We start from the raw sequence: 26,407 nt of genomic DNA, 5'->3' as shown, positions 1-26,407 counted from the left end.
CCTAAGCTGTGACAGGGAGAGAGCAGGAGCAGAAAGGACATGCCCCCTAAGCTGTGACAGGGAGAGAGCAGGAGCAGAAAGGACATGCCCCCTAAGCTGTGACAGGGATGAGAGCAGGAGCAGAAAGGACATGCCCCCTAAGCTGTGACAGGGAGAGAGCAGGAGCAGAAAGGACATGCCCCCTAAGCTTGACAGGGAGAGAGCAGGAGCAGAAAGGACATGCCCCCTAAGCTGTGACAGGGAGAGAGCAGGAGCAGAAAGGACATGCCCCCTAAGCTGTGACAGGGAGAGAGCAGGAGCAGAAAGGACACTGCCCCCTAAGCTGTGACAGGGAGAGAGCAGGAGCAGAAAGGACATGCCCCCTAAGCTGTGACAGGGATGAGAGCAGGAGCAGAAAGGACATGCCCCCTAAGCTGTGACAGGGAGAGAGAGCAGGAGCAGAAAGGACATGCCCCCTAAGCTGTGACAGGGAGGAGAGCAGGAGCAGAAAAGGACATGCCCCCTAAGCTGTGACAGGGATGAGAGCAGGAGCAGAAAGGACATGCCCCCTAAGCTGTGACAGGGAGGAGAGCAGGAGGAAGACAGCCTCAGCGTGCAGACAGGATGAGCAGAAGGACATGCCCCCTAAGCTTGTGACAGGGAGAGAGCAGGAGCAGAAAGGACATGCCCCCTAAGCTGTGACAGGGAGAGAGCAGGAGCAGAAAGGACATGCCCCCTAAGCTGTGACAGGGAGAGAGCAGGAGCAGAAAGGACATGCCCCCTAAGCTGTGACAGGGAGAGCAGGAGCAGAAAGGACATGCCCCCTAAGCTGTGACAGGGAGAGAGCAGGAGCAGAAAGGACATGCCCCCTAAGCTGTGACAGGGAGAGAGCAGGAGCAGAAAGAAAGGACATGCCCCCTAAGCTGTGACAGGGAGAGAGCAGGAGCAGAAAGGACATGCCCCCTAAGCTGTGACAGGGAGAGAGCAGGAGCAGAAAGGACATGCCCCCTAAGCTGTGACAGGGAGAGAGCAGGAGCAGAAAGGACATGCCCCCTAAGCTGTGACAGGGATGAGAGCAGGAGCAGAAAGGACATGCCCCCTAAGCTGTGACAGGGAGAGAGCAGGAGCAGAAAGGACATGCCCCCTAAGCTGTGACAGGGAGGAGAGCAGGAGCAGAAAGGACATGCCCCCTAAGCTGTGACAGGGAGAGAGCAGGAGCAGAAAGGACATGCCCCCTAAGCTGTGACAGGGAGAGAGCAGGAGCAGAAAGGACATGCCCCCTAAGCTGTAACAGGGAGAGAGCTGGAGCAGAAAGGACATGCCCCTTAAGCTGTGACAGGGAGAGAGCAGGAGCAGAAAGGACATGCCCCCTAAGCTGTAACAGGGAGAGAGCTGGAGCAGGAAGGACATGCTCCCTAAGCTGTGACAGGGAGGGAGCTGGAGCAGAAAGGACAAGCCCCCTAAGCTGTGAGAGCTACAACAGTTGCCATTACACCTACAGGCTCTGCATTGCCTCGTCCTTTCCACTCTGACCGGGGCAAGCACTGAAGACGCCATAATGCCTGGCCCGGTCATTCACAGTGCAAAGGGTGCAGCAGTTACTCTAGGAGTAACGTTGCTCCTAGAGGCTCAATTGCATATATTAAATCTTCATTTTTCCTCAGCAATGCGGACACATATGAACATGGGACCAACACAGATGTCTTCAGCTGCCAAGTGCACATGTAACAGGCCAGCCAGTGTCATAGGTACAGATCTGCTGACAGATGCTCTTCAAGCGTACTATGCTTTGTACAGAATGCAATTAAAGGTCAACTGATGAACGTTACATAAAATCATGTACATAAAAGTTTAAATATTTTGCTGATGCATATTGGATAAAATGATGGTAAAATACTTCCTCACCCCATGAGGTTTGGTCTCAATTATATAAAAAAAAGAAGGTAAAAATATATAGAGTTCGGACCGCGCTTATCAAGGCCAGTATGCAAACAATTTTTCTTTCTTCCTTCTTCCTTTTAAAAGAGAACCGAGGGCTGCAAATATCCTTTATATGGATATCCTGCAACTAATAAAAGGTTAAGATAGTGTAAGTCCGTATGATTGGGTAACCTGCACTGCAGATTATACTTACACAGCACTATGTAAAACCAAGGCGTGTATATAAACCCTCCGTAGCCAGTTGTCTATATTCTATCGGAGATCCACATTCGCATGCAATTCCGCAGGATCTACACACGGACTAAATTCAGATATACCCCAGGTGAATCTGCAGTTATTTTCTTCGATTTCTTTTCCTAGAGGTTTCAGTGAATACAAGTGGCTTCTGCAATAGTGAAGCTCCGTTGATGTTTGGTTAAAAAAAAAAATATTTGTTCATACTCACAAACAACTCTTTAAAATTAGCATTTAAAATCCCAGCATCTTCCACATAGGGCAAAAGTGGAAGACGCTGGGATTTTAAATGCCAATTTTAAAGAGTTGTTTGTGAGTATGTACAAATATTTTTTTTTTTAACCAAACATCAACGGAGCTTCACTATTGCAGAAGCCACTTGTATTCACAGAAACCTCTAGGAAAAGAAATCGAAGAAAATAACTGCAGATTCACCTGGGGTATATCTGAATTTAGTCCGTGTGTAGATCCTGCGGAATTGCATGCGAATGTGGATCTCCGATAGAATATAGACAACTGGCTACGGAGGGATTATATACACGCCTTGGTTTTACATAGTGCTGTGTAAGTATAATCTGTGCAGTGCAGGTTACCCAATCATACGGACTTACACTATCTTAACCTTTATTAGTTGCAGGATATCCATATAAAGGATATTTGCAGCCCTCGGTTCTCTTTTAAAAGGAAGAAGGAAAAAAGAAAAATTGTTTGCATACTGGCCTTGATAAGCGCGGTCCGAACTCTATATATTTTTACCTGCTTAAAGCGTGAATGATCCCACAACACTTTTCGGACCTGCTACATAACATTATTGCGGACTGGTGATTAATTTCTTTTATATAAAAAAAATAAAAAACTTACTGAAGATTTGGTTTTCTTCTTTTCACGTCCTTCATCAATCTCATCCGAATCGCCATCACTATCAAGTGCCAGCAGTTCCGGGTCTAGAGGATCTAGTGGCGGCTCATACAAAGCAGTGTTTAATGGCAGGTACCGGAGTTCATTAGGGGAATACCTGGAAAACAATTCAATAAGACCGTAATGTACATGGTGGACAGAATTAATCAGACCAGTCACGTGCACTACCAAAGCGCTCTGAGCTCTGCTACATATACCTTACTTGCCGCAGTACTTTATAGGAAGCAGCAGAGTAAAGGGCCTATAAGACTGAGAATCATGAACTTTCACACAATCGTTCAAATTTGTGAAATTATCGCACCACAAAACAGTGTACAGCGATCAAACGATGGGTGATAAATCATTGGCTTTCATGGATTGGACAAATCTGCATGAGTGAAAGATTATAGTTTATAATCTGTCTAATCAGAAATCTGACAGTCTGGATGCGAATGAGCAATAAAGAGCAAGCAAAAAAGATTTAGTAATTACATTCTTGTGACTGAACGTCTTTTGAACACAAACATCGCAATAAATCACCACATTCCGCTCCGTAATAAAAAGAAAAACTGTGCGTCTGATGGGACCCAAAGGCCCTGGTCATTGAAGAGTGTTTTATACAGATAGGTCATCAGTATCTGATTGGTGCGGGTCCGACGCCCTGCACCCGCTGTAGGCTGCAGCCAGTACCCCAGTGGGTTCTGCAGCCTCCTAACTAGGCCGGTGACATCACAATCAGTCACACAACATAAAATAATCACTGTGTGGAAGCTTCTATCTAACATATGCTTTAAAGAATGTAATATAAGGCTTGGATTAGGAATGGGAAGAATTATCTGCTGTTAATCCAACTGGGACACTGCTATAACCTACATCTAGCAGTTGAAATCTTTGAGGGAGCTGCCAGTAAAGCCTCAATCACACGTCAGTGTTTGGTCAGTAATTTCCATCAGTGATTTTGAGCCAAAACCAGGTGCAGATCTTTCCCTTATGTCTGTGGAGTCTCCAATCCTGTTTTTAGATCACAATCACTGATGGAAATCACTGACCAAACACAGACGTGTGAATGAGGCTTAAGTGTTCAATTTTCTTGCTGTACCACCAAAAAGGAAAATGAGCAATTCCACAGTTCCCATTGGCATCCAGTGGCGGATTACAATAGGGACGTTCGGGTCGGCAGCCCCGGGCCCAGCACCGCTGGGGGGCCCAACGCTGACCTGAACGCCCACATACTGTCCCGTCGCCGATCACCGGCATTCACCGCATAGTCCTCAGGCCTTGTAGGCCTGAGGCCTATGCGGTAGTGAAATCCCGGCGCAGGCGTGCGTGATGACGTCATCGCGCGCCTGTGCCGGGACGCAGCACTGTGACGCGCCTGACTCATCCCGCCCGCCTTCCTCTGCGAGCAAGTGCCTGGCCCTGGACATAGGTGAGTATTTATTTTTTCATTGTTTTGTTCATTTTTATTTTTTTATTTCATTTGCCTACTTGGTGGGGACACAGGAGGACCTATTAGGGAAGATAAATCGATTACATGGGGGGGAATGTGGGGGCTGTATGGGGCCAAATTATTATGGGAGGGAATACTATGTGGGGGCAAATTACTAGATGGGGCAGTGTGGGGGCAAATTATTATGAGGGAATACTATGTGGGGGCAAATTACTATGTGGGGGCAGTGTAGTGGAAATTACTATGTGGTGGCAGTGTGGTGGAAATTACTATGTGGGGCAGTGTGGAGGAAATTACTATGTGGGGGCAGTGTGGAGGAAATTACTATGTGGGGGCAGTGTGGTGGAAATTACTACGTGGGGGCAGTGTGGTGGAAATTACTACGTGGGGGCAGTGTGGTGGAAATTACTACGTGGGGGCAGTGTGGTGGAAATTACTACGTGGGGGCAGTGTGGAGGAAATTACTACGTGGGGGCAGTGTGGAGGAAATTACTACGTGGGGGCAGTGTGGGGCAAATTACTATGTGGGGGCAGTGTGGTGGAAATTACTATGTGGGGGCAGTGTGGTGGAATTGGAAATTACTATGTGGGGGCAGTGTGGAGGAAATTACTATGTGGGGGCAGTGTGGAGGAAATTACTATGTGGGGGCAGTGTGGAGGAAATTACTATGTGGGGGCAGTGTGGAGGAAATTACTATGTGGGGGCAGTGTGGAGGAAATTACTATGTGGGGGCAGTGTGGAGGAAATTACTATGTGGGGGCAGTGTGGAGGAAATTACTATGTGGGGGCAGTGTGGAGGAAATTACTATGTGGGGGCAGTGTGGAGGAAATTACTATGTGGGGGCAGTGTGGAGGAAATTACTACGTGGGGGCAGTGTGGTGGAAATTACTACGTGGGGGCAGTGTGGTGGAAATTACTACGTGGGGGCAGTGTGGTGGAAATTACTACGTGGGGGCAGTGTGGTGGAAATTACTACGTGGGGGCAGTGTGGTGGAAATTACTACGTGGGGGCAGTGTGGTGGAAATTACTACGTGGGGGCAGTGTGGAGGAAATTACTACGTGGGGGCAGTGTGGAGGAAATTACTACGTGGGGGCAGTGTGGAGGAAATTACTATGTGGGGGCAGTGTGGGGCAAATTACTATGTGGGGGCAGTGTGGTGGAAATTACTATGTGGGGGCAGTGTGGTGGAATTGGAAATTACTATGTGGGGGCAGTGTGGAGGAAATTAATATGTGGGGGCAGTGTGGAGGAAATTACTATGTGGGGGCAGTGTGGAGGAAATTACTATGTGGGGGCAGTGTGGAGGAAATTACTATGTGGGGGCAGTGTGGAGGAAATTACTACGTGGGGGCAGTGTGGTGGAAATTACTACGTGGGGGCAGTGTGGTGGAAATTACTACGTGGGGGCAGTGTGGTGGAAATTACTACGTGGGGGCAGTGTGGTGGAAATTACTACGTGGGGGCAGTGTGGAGGAAATTACTACGTGGGGGCAGTGTGGAGGAAATTACTACGTGGGGGCAGTGTGGAGGAAATTACTACGTGGGGGCAGTGTGGAGGAAATTACTACGTGGGGGCAGTGTGGAGGAAATTACTACGTGGGGGCAGTGTGGAGGAAATTACTACGTGGGGGCAGTGTGGAGGAAATTACTACGTGGGGGCAGTGTGGAGGAAATTACTACGTGGGGGCAGTGTGGAGGAAATTACTACGTGGGGGCAGTGTGGGGCAAATTACTATGTGGGGGCAGTGTGGGGCAAATTACTATGTGGGGGCAGTGTGGGGCAAATTACTATGTGGGGGCAGTGTGGTGGAAATTACTATGTGGGGGCAGTGTGGGGAATTACTATGTGGAGGCAGTGTGGAGGAAATTACTATGTGGGGGCAGTGTGGAGGAAATTACTATGTGGGGGCAGTGTGGAGGAAATTACTATGTGGGGGCAGTGTGGAGGAAATTACTATGTGGGGGCAGTGTGGAGGAAATTACTATGTGGGGGCAGTGTGGGGCAAATTACTATGTGGGGGCAGTGTGGTGGAAATTACTATGTGGGGGCAGTGTGGTCGAATTGGAAATTACTATGTGGGGGCAGTGTGGTGGAATTGGAAATTACTATGTGGGGGCAGTGTGGGGAAAATTACTGTGTGGGGGCAAACTACTATATGGGGGCAGTGTGGGGCAAATTACTGTGTGGGGGCAAACTACTATATGGGGGCAGTTTGGGGGAAATTACTGTGTGGGGGCAAACTACTATGGGGGGATTACTATGTGGGGGCAGTGTGGTTGAAATTACTATATGGGGGTGTTGCTATTGGGGAGGCACTGTAGGGGCAATTCTATTATTTCTGGGGACACTACACAGGGATTATTGCCTGGAGCACAATAGAGGGTGGTATTATTACTGGGGGTCTCTAGGGGACATTATAGCTGCTGTGGACACTATAGGGACATTTGGGGTAATTTATCAAACTGGTGTAATGCAGAACTGGCTTAGTTGCCCATAGCAGTCAATCAGATTCCACCTTTCATATTTGACAGCTCTTTTGGAAATCCAGTTTTACTTTACACCAGTTTGATAAATTACCCCAATTATATCTATCAGGGTCACTATTTTTTCAGCAGTATAGTTCATGAGGGCATTGGGGAGCACAACGGGCACAGTATTGGGGGTGGCAGGATGACACTGTGGGGACACCAGGATGAGGAGGTTGATGGAAAAATTGAGAAATCTAACGTGTCTGTGTTACAAACTGTAGAGACGAGATGCGACTAAAAGAATTTGCCATGGTGGTCTGGGTCAAATGGAGGAGAAGAGGAAATAGAGTCTACATGACAGGAGATGTCACTGGATGTAACAGGTATGTGGTGCTGTATTCTCCTCCATGTCTTTTTTATTACAATTATATGTATTTTAAATTTGACGACCAAATTTTTCAGTTTAGGACCCCAATTTGGGGTATTTATTTTTTTTGTCTGAAGATGTCATATGGCCTAAGAAGAGACTGTGGCGCCCATGAAGCACCGCAGCCTCTTCATACAAAAAACTAAAAAAACTAAACTAAAATGGAGGGGGGGGGGGGGCCCCCAAGTTGGGTAGACAGCCCCGGGCCTATCATGCACTTAATCCGCCCCTGTTGGCATCAATAACAGTATTCCAGAAGAGGCACTATGTAGCTGGCCCTCAGATTTTAGCAAAAAAATATATAAATAAAATTAATAGATGAGGCTGGAAAATATCTAGTACGCTAAATTGAAATTTCAACCTATTAAACCGGATTAGTTATCACTCTTGATAGGTCTGTAGTAAATAATTATATTCCACATGAAATGACAAGGGGTTAAAGGGAGTCTGTCGCCTCCATATGGCCATATACAGTGCTTACATGGCTCTGTAGCACACCTATACAGGATTGTAACAGTACCTTTGTTCTTTTCTTCAGACTTGCACCAGCAGGAAAAACGAAGTTTAATTCATATGCAAATGAGCACTCGCAAATGCCCAGGGGCGGCGTACACTGTGTAGGTGCCCAGGCTGCTCTGCCTTCTTTTCACTTTACTCCTCCCCAGCCTCTGCCTTTGCCCTATCGATAGGTCCGGACTTGGAGGGCGGGCAAAGGAGGAGGCTAGGGAGGAGTAAAGTGAAAAGAAGGCAGAGCAGCCTGGGCACCTACACAGTGCACGCCGCCCCTGCTTGTGCAAGTCTGAAGAAAAGAACAAAGGTACCGTTACAATCCTGTATGGGTGCGCTACAGAGCCATGTAAGCACTGTATATGGCCATATGAAGGTGACAGACTCCCTTTAATGAGTCATGCTCCAGAATTAAGTACAGAGTCCATTTTTGGTTTAGCATTTTCATTTTTTTCTGCAGGATAAGTTGCATTTTTTAGGACACCATTTAATTTACTATGTTATTGGAAAATGGGGACAAAAATCCTTGTGGGGTAAAATGAAAAAAGGTTTTAGGGGTTTTATTCTGTGGCTCAATACAGCGATACCAAACTAGGCTTTTTTTGTAGTAAAACAAAAAAGAAAAAATATTTTTCTTTCCATTGTCATTTTTCGACAGCCATAACTTTTTAATATTTCTGTCCACGCTGTATGAGGGCTTGTTTTTTGTGGGACGAACTGTAGTTTTTATTGGTACCATTTTTTGTGGTACATACCCCCTTTTTGATCACTGTAATTCCACTGTAATTTTTTTTAAAATATTTTAATAGGTCAGACATTTTTGGACGTGGCAATACCCGATAGGTTTATTATTTTTTTATTGTTCACACTTATTTATTTTTTTTACTTTTCTTACTTTACAATAACTTAACCCCTTTGGGGGCTAGAACCTGGGATCTTTTGATCCCTTGTCCCATCCACACTTCGGCCTCTTGCACACAACCGTGGGTTGGTTCCGCATCAGAGCCACATTTTCCGCGGCTCGGGTGTGGACCCATTCACTTCAACGGGGCTGCAAAAGATGTGGACAGCACTCTGTGTGCAGTCCGCATCTGTTGCTCCGTTCCGTGGCCCCACAAAAATCATAGCTCATGTCCTATTCTTGTCAGTTTTGCGGACAAGAATAGGCATTTCTATAATGGGCCGTCTTTTCCGTTCCGCAAATTGAGGAAGGCACACAGGCGGCATCAGTGTTTTACGGACCAGAAAACATGGCATGTTTGTGTGCAAGAGGCCTCAGAGATTCTATTAGGATGAATGTTATTTTGACATGCTCCCTGCTAAGCTGGGAGTTTACTATGACAGGCCTTGGAAGCTTCAGAAGAGTCCAGGCTGTCTGATCGGTAATTGATCAGACCACTGCAATTTCACTGCAGGGACACAGATCAGAAGGCAGAGTGAGCCGTATCCCTCTGCTTTACCTCAAAGATGCTGCATCTGAGGGGTTAAATGAAGGGGTTCGCGTGATCACCATTCTCAGTCGTGGCCATGTATGGAGCAGGCTCACCTCAACAGCCTGCTCCATACATTACTTCAGCCACCATGACGTGCCAGTATGTCACAGTGATTGAAGGGATTAATGGGGTTGCCTCAGTATAGCTGATCACCACCTGATTTGCAGTGGTCTGACACCCCACACCCCCTGATGATCAGCTGTTGAGCTACACAGCAGCATCAACGTGGTAGCAGAGGGAGCTTGCTACTTCAGCGTTGCTCCCATTGACTCCAACTTGAGCAGCGTTGTAGTGTCAAGCTCCCTCTGGCACAATGTTGACAGTGCTGGGTAGCTCTGGCACCATCTTCCGGCGACAGAGCTACACTGATCAGCTGGAAGTACAGGGCGTCAGATCACCACCAATCAGCTAGTGATAGCCTATCCTGAGGCTAGGTTACCGCAGGGATCAGCAACCTTCAGCACTCCAACTGCTGAGAAACTGCTACTCCCTGTAAAACCCTGCTGTAAAACCCCTTTAAGTGAAAAGATGCCCTATAACAATGATGGCCAACCCGAGGCTCTCCAGCTGCTGCAAAACTTCAACTTCCAGCAAGCCCAGACTGACTACAGCCATCAGACTACAGCAGGGCACGGTGGGAGTTCTCCGGCCATTTTTAAGTGACGACCTATAAGACATCACTAGCTAATAGATGGGGGTCCAGCACTACGCACACCCACCGATCAGCTGTTTGGTGTAGCTCCGTCAACATTAGTATAAGGAGCTAGCCATTACAGCGCTTCAATGGGAACAGTTCTGCAGTGATGAGCGCCATCCACTACAATGTTGATGGTGCTGTGCAATCCAGCGCTAACTTCCTGCAATGGCACTACACCGAAAAACTGATCGGCAGGGGTGCTGGACCTCCACCAATCAGGTAGTGATGGTGTATCCTGAGGATAGGCCATCTTATTTAAAAAAGGCATAAGTAAGAGATTACATTTATTTATTTATTTATTGTGAAATACTATATAAACCCAAATTAACAATCACATTAAAGGGGTTGTCCAGGTTCAGAGCTGAACCTGGACTTCCCTCCATTTTCACCCAGGCAGCCCCCCTGACATGAGCATCGGAGCAGTTCATGCTCCGATGCTCTCCTTTGCCCTGCGCTAAATCGCGCAGGGCAAAGGCATTTTTCTGAGTTCCGGTGACATACCGGGCTCTCTATGGGGCTGACAGGCAGCCCGGTGACGTCACCGGCACTGATGGGCGGGATTTGGCTCTGCCCTAGCCAGTAAAACGGCTAGGGCAGAGCTAAAGCTCGCCCCTCAAAGCCGGTGACGTCACCGAACACACTGCTGGGCGGAAGTTACCGCCCGGCAGTGTGTTATTGAAAACACAAGAGCCCGTGCCCTGCGCGATCTAGCGCAGGGCACGGGAGCGCATCGGAGCATGAGATGCTCCGATGCCAGGCTCAGGAGGGCTGCCGGGGTGAAAATAAGGGTATGTCCGGGTTCAGCTCTGAACCCGGACAACCCCTTTAAAGGGGTTCTGCAGTTCTTTTAACCGCTTGCCGCCACGCTAACGCCGAAAGGCGCACGCGTTCACAGGAACGGAAGGTAAGCAAGTGGATCTCCAGCCTGCCAGCGGCGATCGTTCGCTGGCAGGCTGGAGATGTGATTTTTTTAACCCCTAAGGGCCGCTTCACACGAGCGGATGCCGTGCGTGGCATCCGCTCCGTGAAAGAGTGCCAAGACCCGCTGCAGACTGCAGAGGCACGGAGCAGTAACATGACTGTTAATGCTCCGTGCCTCTCTGTGATCTCTTTACTACGAAATCACAGTGATTTCGTAGTAAAGAGATCACAGAGAGGCACGGAGCATTAAGGGTCCATTCACACATCCGTTTTTTCTTTCCTGATCTGTTCCGTTTTTTCAGGAACAGATCAGGACCAGATCTGGACCCATTCATTTTCAATGGGTCCTGGAAAAAAAAAAAAATCGGACAGCACAACGTGTGCTGTCCGTTTCCGTTGTTTTATATTTAAACGGACATGCTGAACGGAACATGTCCTATTCTTGTCCTGAAAAATCGGATCCTGGTACAATACAAAGTCAATGGATCCGCAAAAAACGGATGACATTCGGATGTCATTCCGTATGTCATCCGTTTTTTGCGGATTCCGTTCCTGGAAACACAAATTTTTATTTTTATTTTTTTTCAATTTTTTTTCAAAGAAATCCAAACAACTTTATTTGATTATTGAAATGTATACATGTTTCCGTTTTTTGCGGATCCGCAAAAAAACGGATGACATACGGATGACATACGGAAACATTTTCAGGAACAACGGATCCGCAAAAAACGGACCGTTTTTCAGGATGAAAAAAAACAGGACGTGTGAAAGGACCCTAACAGTCATGTTACTGCTCCGTGCCTCTGCAGTCTGCAGCGGGTCTTGGCACTCTTTCACGGAGCGGATGCCACGCACGGCATCCGCTCGTGTGAAGCGGCCCTAATAGGTATATTAGACGCTGTTTTGATAACAGCGTCTAATATACCTGCTACCTGGTCCTCTGGTGGTCCCTTTTGTTTGGATCGACCACCAGAGGACACAGGCAGCTCAGTAAAGTAGCACCAAACACCACTACATTACACTACACCCCCCCCCTGTCACTTATTAACCCTTTATGAACCACTAATCACCCCCCCCCCCGTCATTGATCACCCCCCCCCCGTCATTGATCACCCCCCCCCCCCGTCATTGATCACCCCCCCTCCCGTCATTGATCACCCCCCCCCCCGTCATTGATCACCCCCCCCCCCGTCATTGATCACCCCCCCCTGTCATTGATCACCCCCCCTGTCATTGATCACCCCCCCCTGTCATTGATCACCCCCCCCTGTCATTGATCACCCCCCCCTGTCATTGATCACCCCCCCCTGTCATTGATCACCCCCCCCTGTCATTGATCACCCCCCCCTGTCATTGATCACCCCCCCCTGTCATTGATCACCCCCCCCTGTCATTGATCACCCCCCCTGTCATTGATCACCCCCCCCTGTCATTGATCACCCCCCCCTGTCATTGATCACCCCCCCCTGTCATTGATCACCCCCCCCTGTCATTGATCACCCCCCCCCTGTCATTGATCACCCCCCCCTGTCATTGATCACCCCCCCCTGTCAGGCTCCATTCAGACGTCCGTATGATTTTTACGGATCCACGGATATTAGGGGTGCACCGAAATTCCGGCGGCCGAAATCTAATCTAATCCATTTCGGCCGATATTGGTACATATCGGCAGAAAATATGGTTGGTTATATACGTTCGGGCGGCCGGCCGGCGGCGCCCCTCATGCTGTGCCTCCTAAACGCTTGCCGCTCTAAAGAATCTCCGGCTCAGTGCTGCGCAGCCTGCTGTGTCTGCTCTGTGCTACTGCTGTTGTTAGTGTAGCGTGGCTGAGCTCTGTTCGTTCCGCGGTACAGGAGCTTTTGTTTCCTGTACCCGGCCGGACTGACAGGAAGTGCTCACTTAGTGTGCACTTCCTTTCAGTCCGGCCAGGTACAGGAAACAAATGCTCCTGTACCACGGACCGAACAGAGCTCGGCCACGCTACACTAGAGGTGACAAGGGAGAGGGGGGGTAGAATGAGAGAGTGACAAGGGAGAGGGGGGGTAGAATGAGAGAGTGACAAGGGAGAGGGGGGGTAGAATGAGAGAGTGACAAGGGAGAGGGGGGGTAGAATGAGAGAGTGACAAGGGAGAGGGGGGGTAGAATGAGAGAGTGACAAGGGAGAGGGGGGGTAGAATGAGAGAGTGACAAGGGAGAGGGGGGGTAGAATGAGAGAGTGACAAGGGAGAGGGGGGGGTAGAATGAGAGTGACAAGGGAGAGGGGGGGTAGAATGAGAGAGTGACTAGGGAGAGGGGGGTAGAATGAGAGTGACAAGGGAGGGGGGTAGAATGAGAGTGACAAGGAAGGGAGGGGGGTAGAATGAGAGTGACATTTTTTTTTAAATAACCACTTTGGGTGGCATTGTGTGTATAATATCTATGTATCTGTTTAACTTTATATTTTAATTCACTTAAAAAAAAGTATTTTAAAAGTATTTGGGCAAAAAGGCAGTTTCGGTTTTCGGTCAAGGGCATCCTGAATTTTCGGTTTCGGGCCAGAATTTTCATTTCGGTGCACCCCTAACGGATATATGGATCGGATCCGCAAAACACATACGGATGTCTGAATGGAGCCTTACAGGGGGGTGATCACCTGATATACACTCCCTGATCACCCCCTGTCATTGATCACCCCCCTGTAAGGCTCCATTCAGACGTCCGTATGATTTTTACGGATCCACGGATACATGGATCGAATCCGCAAAACACATACAGACGTCTGAATGGAGCCTTACAGGGGGGGGGGGGGGGGGGGGTGATCAGGGAGTCTATATGGGTGATCACCCCCCTGTAAGGCTCCATTCAGACTCCGCATGTGTGTTACGGATCCACGCATCCATGGATCGGATCCGCAAAACGCATACGGACGTCTGAATGGAGCCTTACAGGGGGGTGATCAGTGATCACTCCCTGATCACCCCCCTGTCATTGATCACCCCCTGTAAGGCTCCATTCAGAATTCTTTTGGGCCCAAGTTAGTGGAAATATTTTCTCTTTTTTTTTTTTCTTACAAAGTCTCATATTCCACTAACTTGTGTCAAAAAATAAAATCTCACATGAACTCACCATACCCCTCACGGAATCCAAATGCGTAACATTTTTTAGACATTTATATTCCAGACTTCTTCTCACTCTTTAGGGCCCCTAAAATGCCAGGGCAGTATAAATACCCCACATGTGACCCCATTTCGGAAAGAAGACACCCCAAGGTATTCCGTGAGGGGCATATTGAGTCCATGAAAGATTGACATTTTTGTCCCAAGTTAGCGGAAAGGGAAAAAAAAAAAAAATTCAGCTAACTTGTGCCCAAAAAAATAATTTCTATGAACTCGCCATGCCCCTCATTGAATACCTTGGGGTGTCTTCTTTCTAAAATGGGGTTACATGTGGGGTACTGATACTGCCCTGGGTATATGTAAAATGACACCCCAAAACACATTCCCCAACTTCTCCTGAGTACGGCGATACCAGATGTGTGTCACTTTTTTGCCGCCTAGGTGGGCAAAGGGGCCCACATTCCAAAGAGCACCTTTCGGATTTCACAGGCCATTTTTTACACATTTTGATTTCAAACTACTAACCACACATTAGGGCCCCTAGAATGCCAGGGCAGTATAACTACCCCACAAGTGACCCCATTTTGGAAAGAAGACACCCCAAGGTATTTCGTGATGGGCATAGTGAGTTCATGGAAGTTTTTATTTTTTGTCACAAGTTAGTGGAATATGAGACTTTGTAAGAAAAAAAATAAAAAATCAGCGGAAAATGATGATTTTTTATTTATAACTTGTGACAAAAAATAAAAAGTTCTATGAACTCACTATGCCCATCAGTGAATATCTTAGGGTGTCTACTTTCCGAAATGGGGTCATTTGTGGGGTGTTTGTACTGTCTGGGCATTGTAGAACCTCAGGAAACATGACAGGTGCTCAGAAAGTCAGAGCTGCTTCAAAAAACGGAAATTCACAGTTTTGTACCATAGTTTGTAAACGCTATAACTTTTACCCAAACCATTTTTTTTTTTTACCCAAACATTTTTTTTTTTATCAAAGACATGTAGAACAATAAATTTAGCGAAAAATGTATATATGGCTGTCGTTTTTTTTTTTGCAAAATTTTACAACTGAAAGTGAAAAATGTCATTTTTTTCTTCAAAACAATCGTTACATTTTGATTAATAACAAAAAAAGTAAAAATGTCAGCAGCAATGAAATACCACCAAATGAAAGCTCTATTAGTGAGAAGAAAAGGAGGTAAAATTAATTTGGGTGGTAAGTTGCATGACCGAGCAATAAACCGCTAAAGTTGCGGAGTGCCGATTTGTAAAAAAGGGCCTGGTCACTAGGGGGGTATAAACCTGTGGTCCTTAAGTGGTTAAACCGATAATCTATACTCTGGATAGATCATCAGCATCTGATCGGCGGGGGTCCGACACCCCCGCCAATCAGCTGTTTGAGAAGGCAGCGGAGCTGGAAGTAGCGCTGCGGCCTTCTCACCGTTTACTACAGGCTCAGTGACGTCACGACTAGTATCACTGGCCTGGGCACGGCTAAGCTCCATTCAAGTTAACAGAGCTTAGCCCTGCCCAGGCCAATGACCAATGATACTAGTCGTGACATCAATGGGCCTGCGGTAAACAGTGAGAAAGCTGCAGCACTACTGCCAGCACCGCTGCCTTCTCAAACAGCTGATCGGCGTGGGTGTCAGGTGTCGGACCCCCGCCGATCAGATGCTGATTATCTATGCCGAGGATAGATCATCAGTTTAAAGGGAACCTGTCATCAACTTTATGCTGACCTCACCGAGGGCAGCACAAATTATATGACAAAAAACAAGGACAGGTGCACTCTGCGGTCTTCCTAACCCTCCTATTGGGGATAGAAAATTAGTGACAGAAATGCTGATTTCAGCGGTGTGTCACTCATGAGCTAAAAGTACCGTATTTGTCACCCTATAATACGAGGTTCTTGAGGAGGAAAATAAAACTTATTTATTTATTTTTTTTAAGGTGTGCTTTTGGTGGGTTTTGAACTAATGGTGGTCTGTGGATGACACCATTATGGGGAATCTGTGGATGACGCACTGTTATGGCACTGTTATGTGGGATCTGTGGATGGCACCGTTATGGGGGGGGAATCTATGGATGACACATATATAGCATCTTATGCTATAATAGAGAGATATATATCTCCCTCTATCATCCACAGATGTGAGTAAATGACCCCCAATACAGGGGGTGGGGGCCGGCATCTGGTGTTGTAATGGCAGCGGGGCCCGGTGCAGTCACTGTATTCTATTACAGTGGGCCCCGCTCACTGTAGTATTCATATGCAACGTGTAGGCATTAAACTATAGCAATCCTCTGCGTACTCACTTGAAACTCCTGTAGCAGGCCGGACAGCAGCGTAACTCGCTACGTCACGTGCATGCTCCTCCCACTTTATGAATGAAGCAGGGGCGTGACGTAGTGATTGACGTTACGCTGCCGCTCGGCCCGCCTGCTACGGGAGTTTAAAGTGAGTATGCAGAGGATTGCCATAATGTAAAGCCTTACATATGAATACTACAGTGAGCGGGGCACTGTGTAATAAAATACAGTGACTGCACCGGGCCCCGCAGCCATTACAACACCGGATGCCAGCCCCCAGCCTCTCCTCCCTCACTGATACATCGTCAGCTGCGCTGTGCAGCATCACGGCCGGCGGTGTACCAGTGTTAGCATTCGCCCCATTAGACGCACTGCCATTTCCCCCCAACTTTTGGGGGGGGGGGGAGAGAGTATCTTATAGGGCAAAAAATACAATAAGTGGTTGCTGAGGACCAGCATCATAATCATTGCAGCACAGGTCTTGAAAAGAGTCAAATGTCCCTGAGAAGTCATGGTTATTCATAATCTCCTGCACTCTCACCCATCTGCTGATGAGTGTCAGTTCTCTCCTAGAGAGAAAGAGAAAACTAGGTAGAAGAGAGGAGGAATTCAATTGACTCTTTAAGGCTGGTTCTCAGCAGCCACTTACTTTTTATTTATAAATGACAGACCGATAAAATCAACTCACCTGTGTCTATTTTATTCTGCCGTTAGTATGGGCAGCATAAAGTTGATGACAGGTTCCCTTTAAAAGAACTGCAGAACCCAATCAATACAATACAGTCATTACAAGCAAATAGAAACCTCTCCAGATGAATGAGTAAAATGAGTAAAATTGCTATGGAATAAACACTTACCTCTTATAATACTCCTGAAATTGTCCAGGTATAAGGGAAACAGGGTAGGGGCTTACTTTAGTTGTTTCTGTAGGTAGAATCTTGTACTTTACTTGGGGTACCTGGATTACCTAAGGTATTCAATAACAAGGCATTAAAACCAACATATATGAGTGTATCCTTTAAAAACTGCAAGAGGATAGAGGTAGAAAGCACAAGTACTAAAGAGAAGCCACAGCAAGTGATGCAATTCTACCAGTATAAACATTAGGTAAAGAAAGCTAGATGCAATTGTACAGACTCCACCTAAAAAATACTGACACCAGATCCACCAATTATGGCTTTTAGGCTACTTTCACACTAGCGTTCGGCTGTCCGCTCGTGAGCTCCGTTTGAAGGGGCTCGCGAGCGGACCCGAACGCTTCCGTCCAGCCCTGATGCAGTCTGAATGGATGCGGATCTGCTCAGACTGCATCAGTCTGGCGGCGTTCAGCCTCCGCTCCGCTCGCCTCCACACGGACAGGCGGACAGCTGAACGCTGCAAGCAGCGTTCGGGTGTCCGCCTGGCCGTGCGGAGGCGTGCGGATCCGTCCAGACTTACAATGTAAGTCAATGGGGACGGATCCGTTTGAAGATGCCACAATATGGCTCAATCTTCAAGCGGATCCGTCCCCCATTGACTTTCAATGTAAAAGTCTGGACGGATCCGCTCAGGCTAATTTCACATAGGGCTGCAGCTAACGATTATTTGAATAATCGATTAGTTGCCGATTAATTACTACGATTAATCGATTAATCTGAAAAAACGACAAAATTACAAAACAGAGAGGTTTATATGATCTTACTTGAAAAATTATGTTCAAAGGCCATATTAAAACAAATTGTGGACGACACTTATGGGGGGGATCTGTGGACGACACTTATGGGGGGGATCTGTGGACGACACTTATGGGGGGGATCTGTGGACGACACTTATGGGGGGGATCTGTGGACGACACTTATGGGGGGGATCTGTGGACGACACTTATGGGGGGGATCTGTGGACGACACTTATGGGGGGGATCTGTGGACGACACTTATGGGGGGGATCTGTGGACGACACTTATGGGGGGGATCTGTGGACGACACTTATGGGGGGGATCTGTGGACGACACTTATGGGGGGGGATCTGTGGACGACACTTATGGGGGGATCTGTGGACGACACTTATGGGGGGGATCTGTGGACGACACTTATGGGGGGATCTGTGGACGACACTTATGGGGGGGATCTGTGGACGACACTTATGGGGGGGATCTGTGGACGACACTTATGGGGGGGATCTGTGGACGACACTTATGGGGGGGATCTGTGGACGACACTTATGGGGGGGATCTGTGGACGACACTTATGGGGGGGATCTGTGGACGACACTTATGGGGGGGATCTGTGGACGACACTTATGGGGGGGATCTGTGGACGACACTTATGGGGGGGATCTGTGGACGACACTTATGGGGGGGATCTGTGGACGACACTTATGGGGGGGATCTGTGGACGACACTTATGGGGGGGATCTGTGGACGACACTTATGGGGGGGATCTGTGGACGACACTTATGGGGGGGATCTGTGGACGACACTTATGGGGGGGATCTGTGGACGACACTTATGGGGGATCTGTGGACGACACTTATGGGGGATCTGTGGACGACACTTATGGGGGATCTGTAGTTATGGAGAGGGGGGGTCTGTGGACGGCGTAGTTATGGAGAGGGGGGTCTGTGGACGGCGTAGTTATGGAGAGGGGGGTCTGTGGACGGCGTAGTTATGGAGAGGGGGGTCTGTGGGTGGCGCAGTTATGGAGAGGGGGATATGTGCACTGTTATGGGCATAACAGTGCACAGACCCCCCTCCCCATAGCAGTGCCATAGACAGATCCTCCCCCCTCCCCATAGCAGTGCTATACACAGACCCCCCCTTCCCATAGCAGTGCCATAGACAGATCCCCCCTCCCCCTTCCCCCTAACAGCCCCGGCCCCGATGCTTGCATCTTTATTTTACCTTTTTACAATGACGCTCCCGCTCCTGTAACAGCCAGGAAGAGCGGACGGCGGCGTAACGTCACTCAATCACGTGACGCGCCTGCTCCGCCCACTTCATGAATGAAGGATGCGGAGCAGGCGTGTCACGTGAGTGAGTGATGTTACGCCGCCGTCCGCTCTGCCTGGCTGTTACAGGAGCGGGAGAGTCATTGTAAAAAGGTAAAATAAAGATGCAGTGACCGCCCGCCCGAATAGCAACGAATCGGCGATTATTCGATAACTGGATTCGTCGACAACGAATCCAGTTATCGAATATAATCGATTACATCGATTAATCGTTGCAGCCCTACACACTTAGCTTTTTTCTGCCAATTTAATGCAGACGGATCCGTTCTGAACGGAGCCTCCATCTGCATTAATATGATCAGATCCGTTCAGAACGGATCCGATCGAACGCTAGTGTAAAAGTAGCCTTAACCGTACTCCTGGCAGGTTCAGGAGGCAGCAACAAATGGGTTAGTTCTGCACAGCAAATTAGAATGTATGAGCCTGCCATTACACGGCATTTACTGTTTTCCGCTGTTCCCCTTGTAGTAAAAATAGTGATCCAGACCTCCCACCCAAACTTCCTCAGAAGCCCCACCCACATCCACAGCAGTTCCTGTTCTCCAGTCTATATTCACACCATCCACCCTTTCCACAGTAAACTTTAAGGCATGCCTTACTTGGCGGCCGCGGCGTAACAGCCCATTTAAATAATTTTTCTGACTTCGTATATAGTGCAAACAAAAGGCAGCCATAGATCTCGCCTATCAATGAAATCTCACTTATTACAAACTGAAAGCTGAAGTCTTACATGCGTCTGTAAATCAAAGTAAGCTCTTCTCTCTTCCATCCTCTCTCGATTTAAGTTACTGTTGAACTCTGCGGCTTTCTTGGCAGCTTTCTTGATATACTCTGGCACTTTACTCGCTTCCACCTTTTGTGTGTTCTGTTGCTGAAAAACAGGAATATATTTTACAGATCATTTCAGTCACAAGATGTAAGGTAAAGTAGAAAAGTACTGTAAAACTTTGATTACTTTCCCTGTTTCATCCTGATCACATACTTCATTCTGAATCTCTTCAGTAGTTATCTGTTATGGAAAAATATTGGTGTAAAAACAGTTTGTGCTGTGCTGGTTATAAAGCCACTTATTGTACTGCCCAATCCCACTACAACCAAGAATAAACATTTCTAAAAGGTTAGCTAGATTGGATTTTATATGAACCATGCAATTTACATATGATCTCTAACATCAGGCCATACCCTGGAGCATTAAAGGGGCTGTCTGATGCCCCCCTATGCGGCAACTGTGATAAAATATAATTACACCCCCACTGCTTCCAGCACTGCTCCGATTATCCCCACCACAACCAAAATGTCATTTTCCTAGATACCACTGTAGCCAATCACAGGCCTCAGTGGTATATGGCGCAAGATCGGTAAAGCCAGTAATTGGCTGCAGCAACCACCTGGATTATAAGGAATGTCACCGTTGCAGCCAAACAAAGCAAGCCCGGTGAGGATGATCACTTCAGCAACACTAGGTGGTGGTATTGATGATCTATCCTGAAGATGGGAGATCAGTATTATGCCACTCTATGGTCAGAGAAGCTCCGTCGTATGAACGCAAGATATTACACTTCCAGCATCATGGCCTCAGAGCACAGAAACAGGTGCATACAGTTTGTAACAAGCAAAGCATAACTGATCACATTATAGACTCAATAAATAATAACCCTCAAAGAGCATCTGTCACCATGATCGGCCCCATCAGGTACAGTGCCAGGTAGGAGTGATCATGGTGCCTAAAATGAGTCCCTTATCTCAGCAATTACTGATGCAAAATATTCTTATTTTAAGTTATATGCAAATTAGGTGCTTGGAGCTTTGAGGGGGTGGCTTAACCCCTCAGTGTCACTTTACAACTGCCCTTGCCATTCCATTGAGATCGACAGGGGCAGGCATCGGGGCAGTGAAGATCTCTTGCAGTCATTCCCACTCAGATCTTCACTGCACACACAGTGCCGCCACATGCAAGATAAAAGGCTCATTATAGTCACAATGATCAGTTCTATATGCATGCATGGTGATAGGACCAGTCACCACTTCTGACATGTCCATTTCAGTAAATAATTGTAAACTCATCCCAATTCTAAGAAGTCAGTTGTCCCACTTGTAATTCCTACTACAAATTCCTGAGTAAATTGGTGGTGAAGGGTGCCGGCACACCTTCTCGCAGTCCAATCGCTGCTTCCATTGTCTGACTGTGTAGGGGCACACCCTTTCAGCAAGGAAATGGCAACACCTAGTTGACAATACATACAATTTTAACAGAATAACATAGGAACAGCAGAACACAAAGTTGTAGTAAAGGTGCTCTAGAATTGTTCCTTTATGGGGAATGAGAATTTACTGAACGGTAAAAGGTCCTCTTTAAAGGGGTTGTGCAGCAATTTTATATTGATGGCCTATTCTCAGGATAGGTCATTGAGAATAGTCATTAATTTAAAATCCTATTTTTGGCCTTTAGTATGCATTTTTCCCCTCCCCATCAGCACATTCCAAAATCCATAACGGTTTTCTAGTGACATACTTTTTTGAGGACTTGTTTTTTAGTGGAATGAACTGCAATATTCATTCGGACCTCTGTGGGGTACATGGGACCTTTTGCTTAATTTATATACTTTTTGACAGAGAGGGAATGAATAAATAAAACCAGCAATTCTGTCATGTTTTTATTTAATAAAAGTTTTTATAGTGTTCCGCTATGGAGGCCATAACACTCACTACCTACCTGTGGAGCAAATGTACCAAAAAGAGCACCTCAACTCAACAATGGCTTTCCACTGTCAGGTCTTATTCCATGTCCTGGCATCTGCTTCTGTGAAGTACCCACAGCCTCACAGACTGTGGAAACTCACGGGTGTGTGAATATACACATTAAAATCAACGGATATGTGTGATGTCCACAGAGAACATGGACAGCACATGTCCGTGATTCACAGGTGTGTGAATAAGGCCTTACACTTCTGGTTTTAGCTCACAATTACTTATCAAAACACTGCAGTGACGCCTACACAGAGATAAGGTATAATGGAAAGATTTTCGCCTGTCCTGCGTTTTGACCTACACCTTGTTTTGGCTCCAAATAACTGATGGAAATATCTGATGAAAACACCCACATGTGAATTAGGGCTAAATCGATTATGCCTTTTTAGCACACATCCATTAGAAAGGCCTGTGTAACAGACTGACAGTAGACAGCCATTGCTGAGTCGGGGGAACTCTTTCAGGATGGTCGCTCCACATGTAGGCTGGGGAAGTGTATGGTCACTATAGGGACAGGTAAACCTGGAGATCTCACCCACAGCCCTCCTATATCTCATTACAGGACAATAATTATTTCTGTGCTTTCAGAGCAAGTGTAATTGACAGGTTTTAAATAATTAAAGGCTATGTTTGACATAGGGTGTCAACATTTGCAGTGATAATATATCTACTTCACTGCATAAGGGTCCAGTCACACGCAAAATGGGTCCGCATTCGTTCCGCAATTTTGTGGAACAGGGGCAGACCCATTCATTTTCAATGGGGCCGGAATGTGCTGTCCGCATCCGCACTTCCGCATCAGTTTCCACAAATATATATATATATATATAAATATAAATAATAATAAACATGTCCTATTCTTGTCCACAATTGCAGACAATATTAGGCATTTTCTATTATAGTGCCGGCGATGTGCGGTCCGCAAATTGCGGAATGCACATTGCCAGTGTCAGCGTTTTGCAGATCCGCAGAACACTTACGGACGTGTGATTAGACCCTAAAGAGGTAGAATCACGCAGGAGGTGCTTGGAGAAAAATAAATGTCAGAATATTGAACATACAAATTAAAAACATACAGTTTCCCTCCTGCAAAATCCAGGTAACCTTCAGAATTATTTGCATTGTTACATAATGAACTCCATAAAAAGACTGACAAGGGGGCACATATAGACTTTCTATACCAGGGCAGCACATGAGGGTACCACTGCTAGAGGGCAAGTGTTACTAGCTAAATGATCCTGCTGGTACAGACATCTACTGGTCAATGAAACCTGACCACTATAGACAGTACCCGTCTGCAGCCCTCACCACAGCCTCCATAAACTCCGCTTTTTGTTTGGCCTTGTGCTGCTGGAGTTGTTGTTTATTCCTTAACCCTTAAAGGGGGGAGGGGGAGGTGAGCGGTGACATCACCTCTCGTCAATGGTAGAACCACTGTTACCTTTCATTGTAAAACTGTCTGTGGCGATGAAATGACTGCTGAAAAGTGAAAAATATTTGACACTGTACCACATTAAAGGTTAGTATATAAAATGAGAATGCTCGGACTGGGAGAAAATGTCTGTATGTGGGTAAGTAACTGACTCAATGATAGAAAACAGAGGGTGGTTATTAACGGTACACACTTAGATTGGGTCACTGTCACTAGTGGAGTACCTCAGGGGTCAGTATTGGGCCATATTCTCTTCAATATATATATTAATGATCTTGTAGAAGGCTTGCACAGTAAAATATAAAATTGTTGCAGATGACACTAAACTGTGTAAAGTAATTTACACTGATGAGGACAGTATACTACTACAGAGGGACCTGGATAGATTGGAGGCTTGGGCAGATAAGGTTTAACACTGACAAATGTAAGGTTATGCACATGGGAAGGAATAATGCAAGTCACCTGTACATACTAAATGGTAAAACACTCGGTAACACCGACATGGAAAAAGGATCTAGGAATTTTAGTGAACAGCAAACCAAGCTATAAAAACCAGTGTCAGGCAGCTGCTGCCAAGGCCAATAAGATAATGGGTTGCATCAAAAGGGGCATATATGCCAGAGACGAATACACAGCTCTATCACTTTAACCGCCTCCCGACCATGTAACGCACGGATGCGTCCGGGAGGCGGTCGATTCATTCCTCCTGGACGCATCTGGGCGTCATCTCGCGAGAGGCGAGATTTTCTGTGAGCGCGCGCACACAGGTGCGTGCGTTCACAGGTTCGGAAGGTAAGCGAGTGGATCTCCAGCCTGCCAGCGGAGATGCTATTTTTTTTTTTTTTAACCCCTAACAGGTATATTAGACGCCGTTTTGATAACAGCGTCTAATATACATGCTACCTGGTCCTCTGGTGGTCCCTTTTGCTTGGATCGACCACCAGAGGACACAGGTAGCGCAGTAAAGTAGCACCAAACACCACTACACTACCCAACCCCCGCCCCCCCCCCCCCCCCCCCCGGTCACTTATTAACCCCTTATGAACCCCTGATCACCCCCCTGTAAGGCTCCATTCAGACGTCCGTATGATTTTTACGGATCCACGGATCGGATCCACAAAACACATACGGACGTCTGAATGGAGCCTTACAGGGGGGGTGATCACCCCATATAGACTCCCTGATCTCCTCCTCCCCCCCCCCCCCCCCCGGTCATTGATCACCCCCCTGTAAGGCTCCATTCAGACATTTTTTTGGCCCAAGTTAGCGGAAATTGTGTTTTCTTTTCTTCCTTACAAAGTCTCATATTCTACTAACTTGTGTCAAAAAATAAAATCTCACATGAACTCACCATACCCCTCACGGAATCCAAATGCGTAAAATGTTTTAGACATTTATATTCCAGACTTCTTATCACGCTTTCGGGCCCCTAAAATGCCAGGGCAGTATAAATACCCCACATGTGACCCCATTTCAGAAAGAAGACACCCCAAGGTATTCCTTGAGGGGCATATTGAGTCCATGAAAGGTTGAAATTTTTGTCCCAAGTTAGCGTAAAGGGAGACTTTGATTTTTTTTTTTTTTTTTTTTTTGCATTTTCTCACAATCTATTTCCGCTAACTTGTGCCAAAAAAAATTTCTATGAACTTGCCATGCCCCTCATTGAATACCTTGGGGTGTCTTCTTTCCAAAATGGGGTCACATGTGGGGAATTTATACTGCCCTGGCATTTTAGGGGCCCGAAAGCGTGAGAAGAAGTCTGGGATCCAAATGTCTAAAAACGCCCTCCTAAAAGGAATTTGGGCCGCTTTGCGCATCTAGGCTGCAAAAAAGTGTCACACATGTGGTATCGCCGTACTCAGGAGAAGTTGGGGAATGTGTTTTGGGTTGTCATTTTACATATACCCATGCTGGGTGAGATAAATATCTTGGTCAAATGCCAACTTTGTATAAAATAAATGGGAAAAGTTGTCTTTTGCCAAGATATTTCTCTCACCCAGCATGGGTATATGTAAAATGACACCCCAAAACACATTCCCCAACTTCTCCTGAGTACGGCGATACCACATGTGTGACACTTTTTGCCGCCTAGGTGGGCAAAGGGGCCCACATCCCAAAGATCACCTTTCGGATTTCACTGGTCCATTTTTTTTACAGATTTTGATTTCAAACTACTTTGCACGCATTTGGGCCCCTAAAATGCCAGGGCAGTATAACTACCCCACAAGTGACCCCATTTTGGAAAGAAGACACCCCAAGGTATTTTGTGATGGGCATAGTGAGTTCATGGAAGTTTTTATTTTTTGTCACAAGTTAGTGGAATATGAGACTTTGTAAGAAAAAATTAAATAAAAAAATAAATCATTTTCCGCTAACTTGTGACAAAAAATAAAAAGTTCTATGAACTCACTATGCCCATCAGTGAATACCTTAGGGTGTCTACTTTCCGAAATGGGGTCATTTGTGGGGTGTTTGTACTGTCTGGGCATTGTAGAACCTCAGGAAACATGACAGGTGCTCAGAAAGTCAGAGCTGCTTCAAAAAGTGGAAATTCTAATTTTTGTACCATAGTTTGTAAACGCTATAACTTTTACCCAAACCATTTTTTTTTACCCCAATTATTTTTTTTTTATCAGACATGTAGAACAATAAATTTAGCGAAAAATTTATGTATGGATGAAATTTCATTTTTTGCAAAAAAATTGTTCAATTTCGATTAATGACAAAAAAATAAAAGTTAAAATGTCAGCAGCAATGAAATACCACCAAATGAAAGCTCTATTAGTCAGAAGAAAAGGAGGTAAAATTCATTTGGG

At 46.6% G+C, this 26,407-nt stretch overlaps 1 protein-coding gene across 1 annotated transcript in view; it reads right to left on the bottom strand.

Moving 5' to 3' along the window:
• PHF10 (PHD finger protein 10) overlaps positions 1-26,407 on the bottom strand; it is a 119,061-nt gene that overhangs the window by 51,025 nt on the left and 41,629 nt on the right. The window contains exons 6-9 of the mRNA XM_044290038.1: positions 20,367-20,420; positions 20,142-20,282; positions 17,284-17,393; positions 3,016-3,169 (exon numbers count right to left, since the gene is read on the bottom strand). Coding sequence (XP_044145973.1) covers positions 3,016-3,169; positions 17,284-17,393; positions 20,142-20,282; positions 20,367-20,420 — 459 coding nt within the window. The remainder of the gene's footprint in view (positions 1-3,015; positions 3,170-17,283; positions 17,394-20,141; positions 20,283-20,366; positions 20,421-26,407) is intronic.

The sequence above is a fragment of the Bufo gargarizans genome, chromosome 4 (assembly GCF_014858855.1).
Source record: "Bufo gargarizans isolate SCDJY-AF-19 chromosome 4, ASM1485885v1, whole genome shotgun sequence".
Taxonomy (NCBI): domain Eukaryota; kingdom Metazoa; phylum Chordata; class Amphibia; order Anura; family Bufonidae; genus Bufo; species Bufo gargarizans.
Note: the sequence above shows the minus strand (reverse complement) of the source record. Positions and strands in the feature narration are given on the sequence as shown.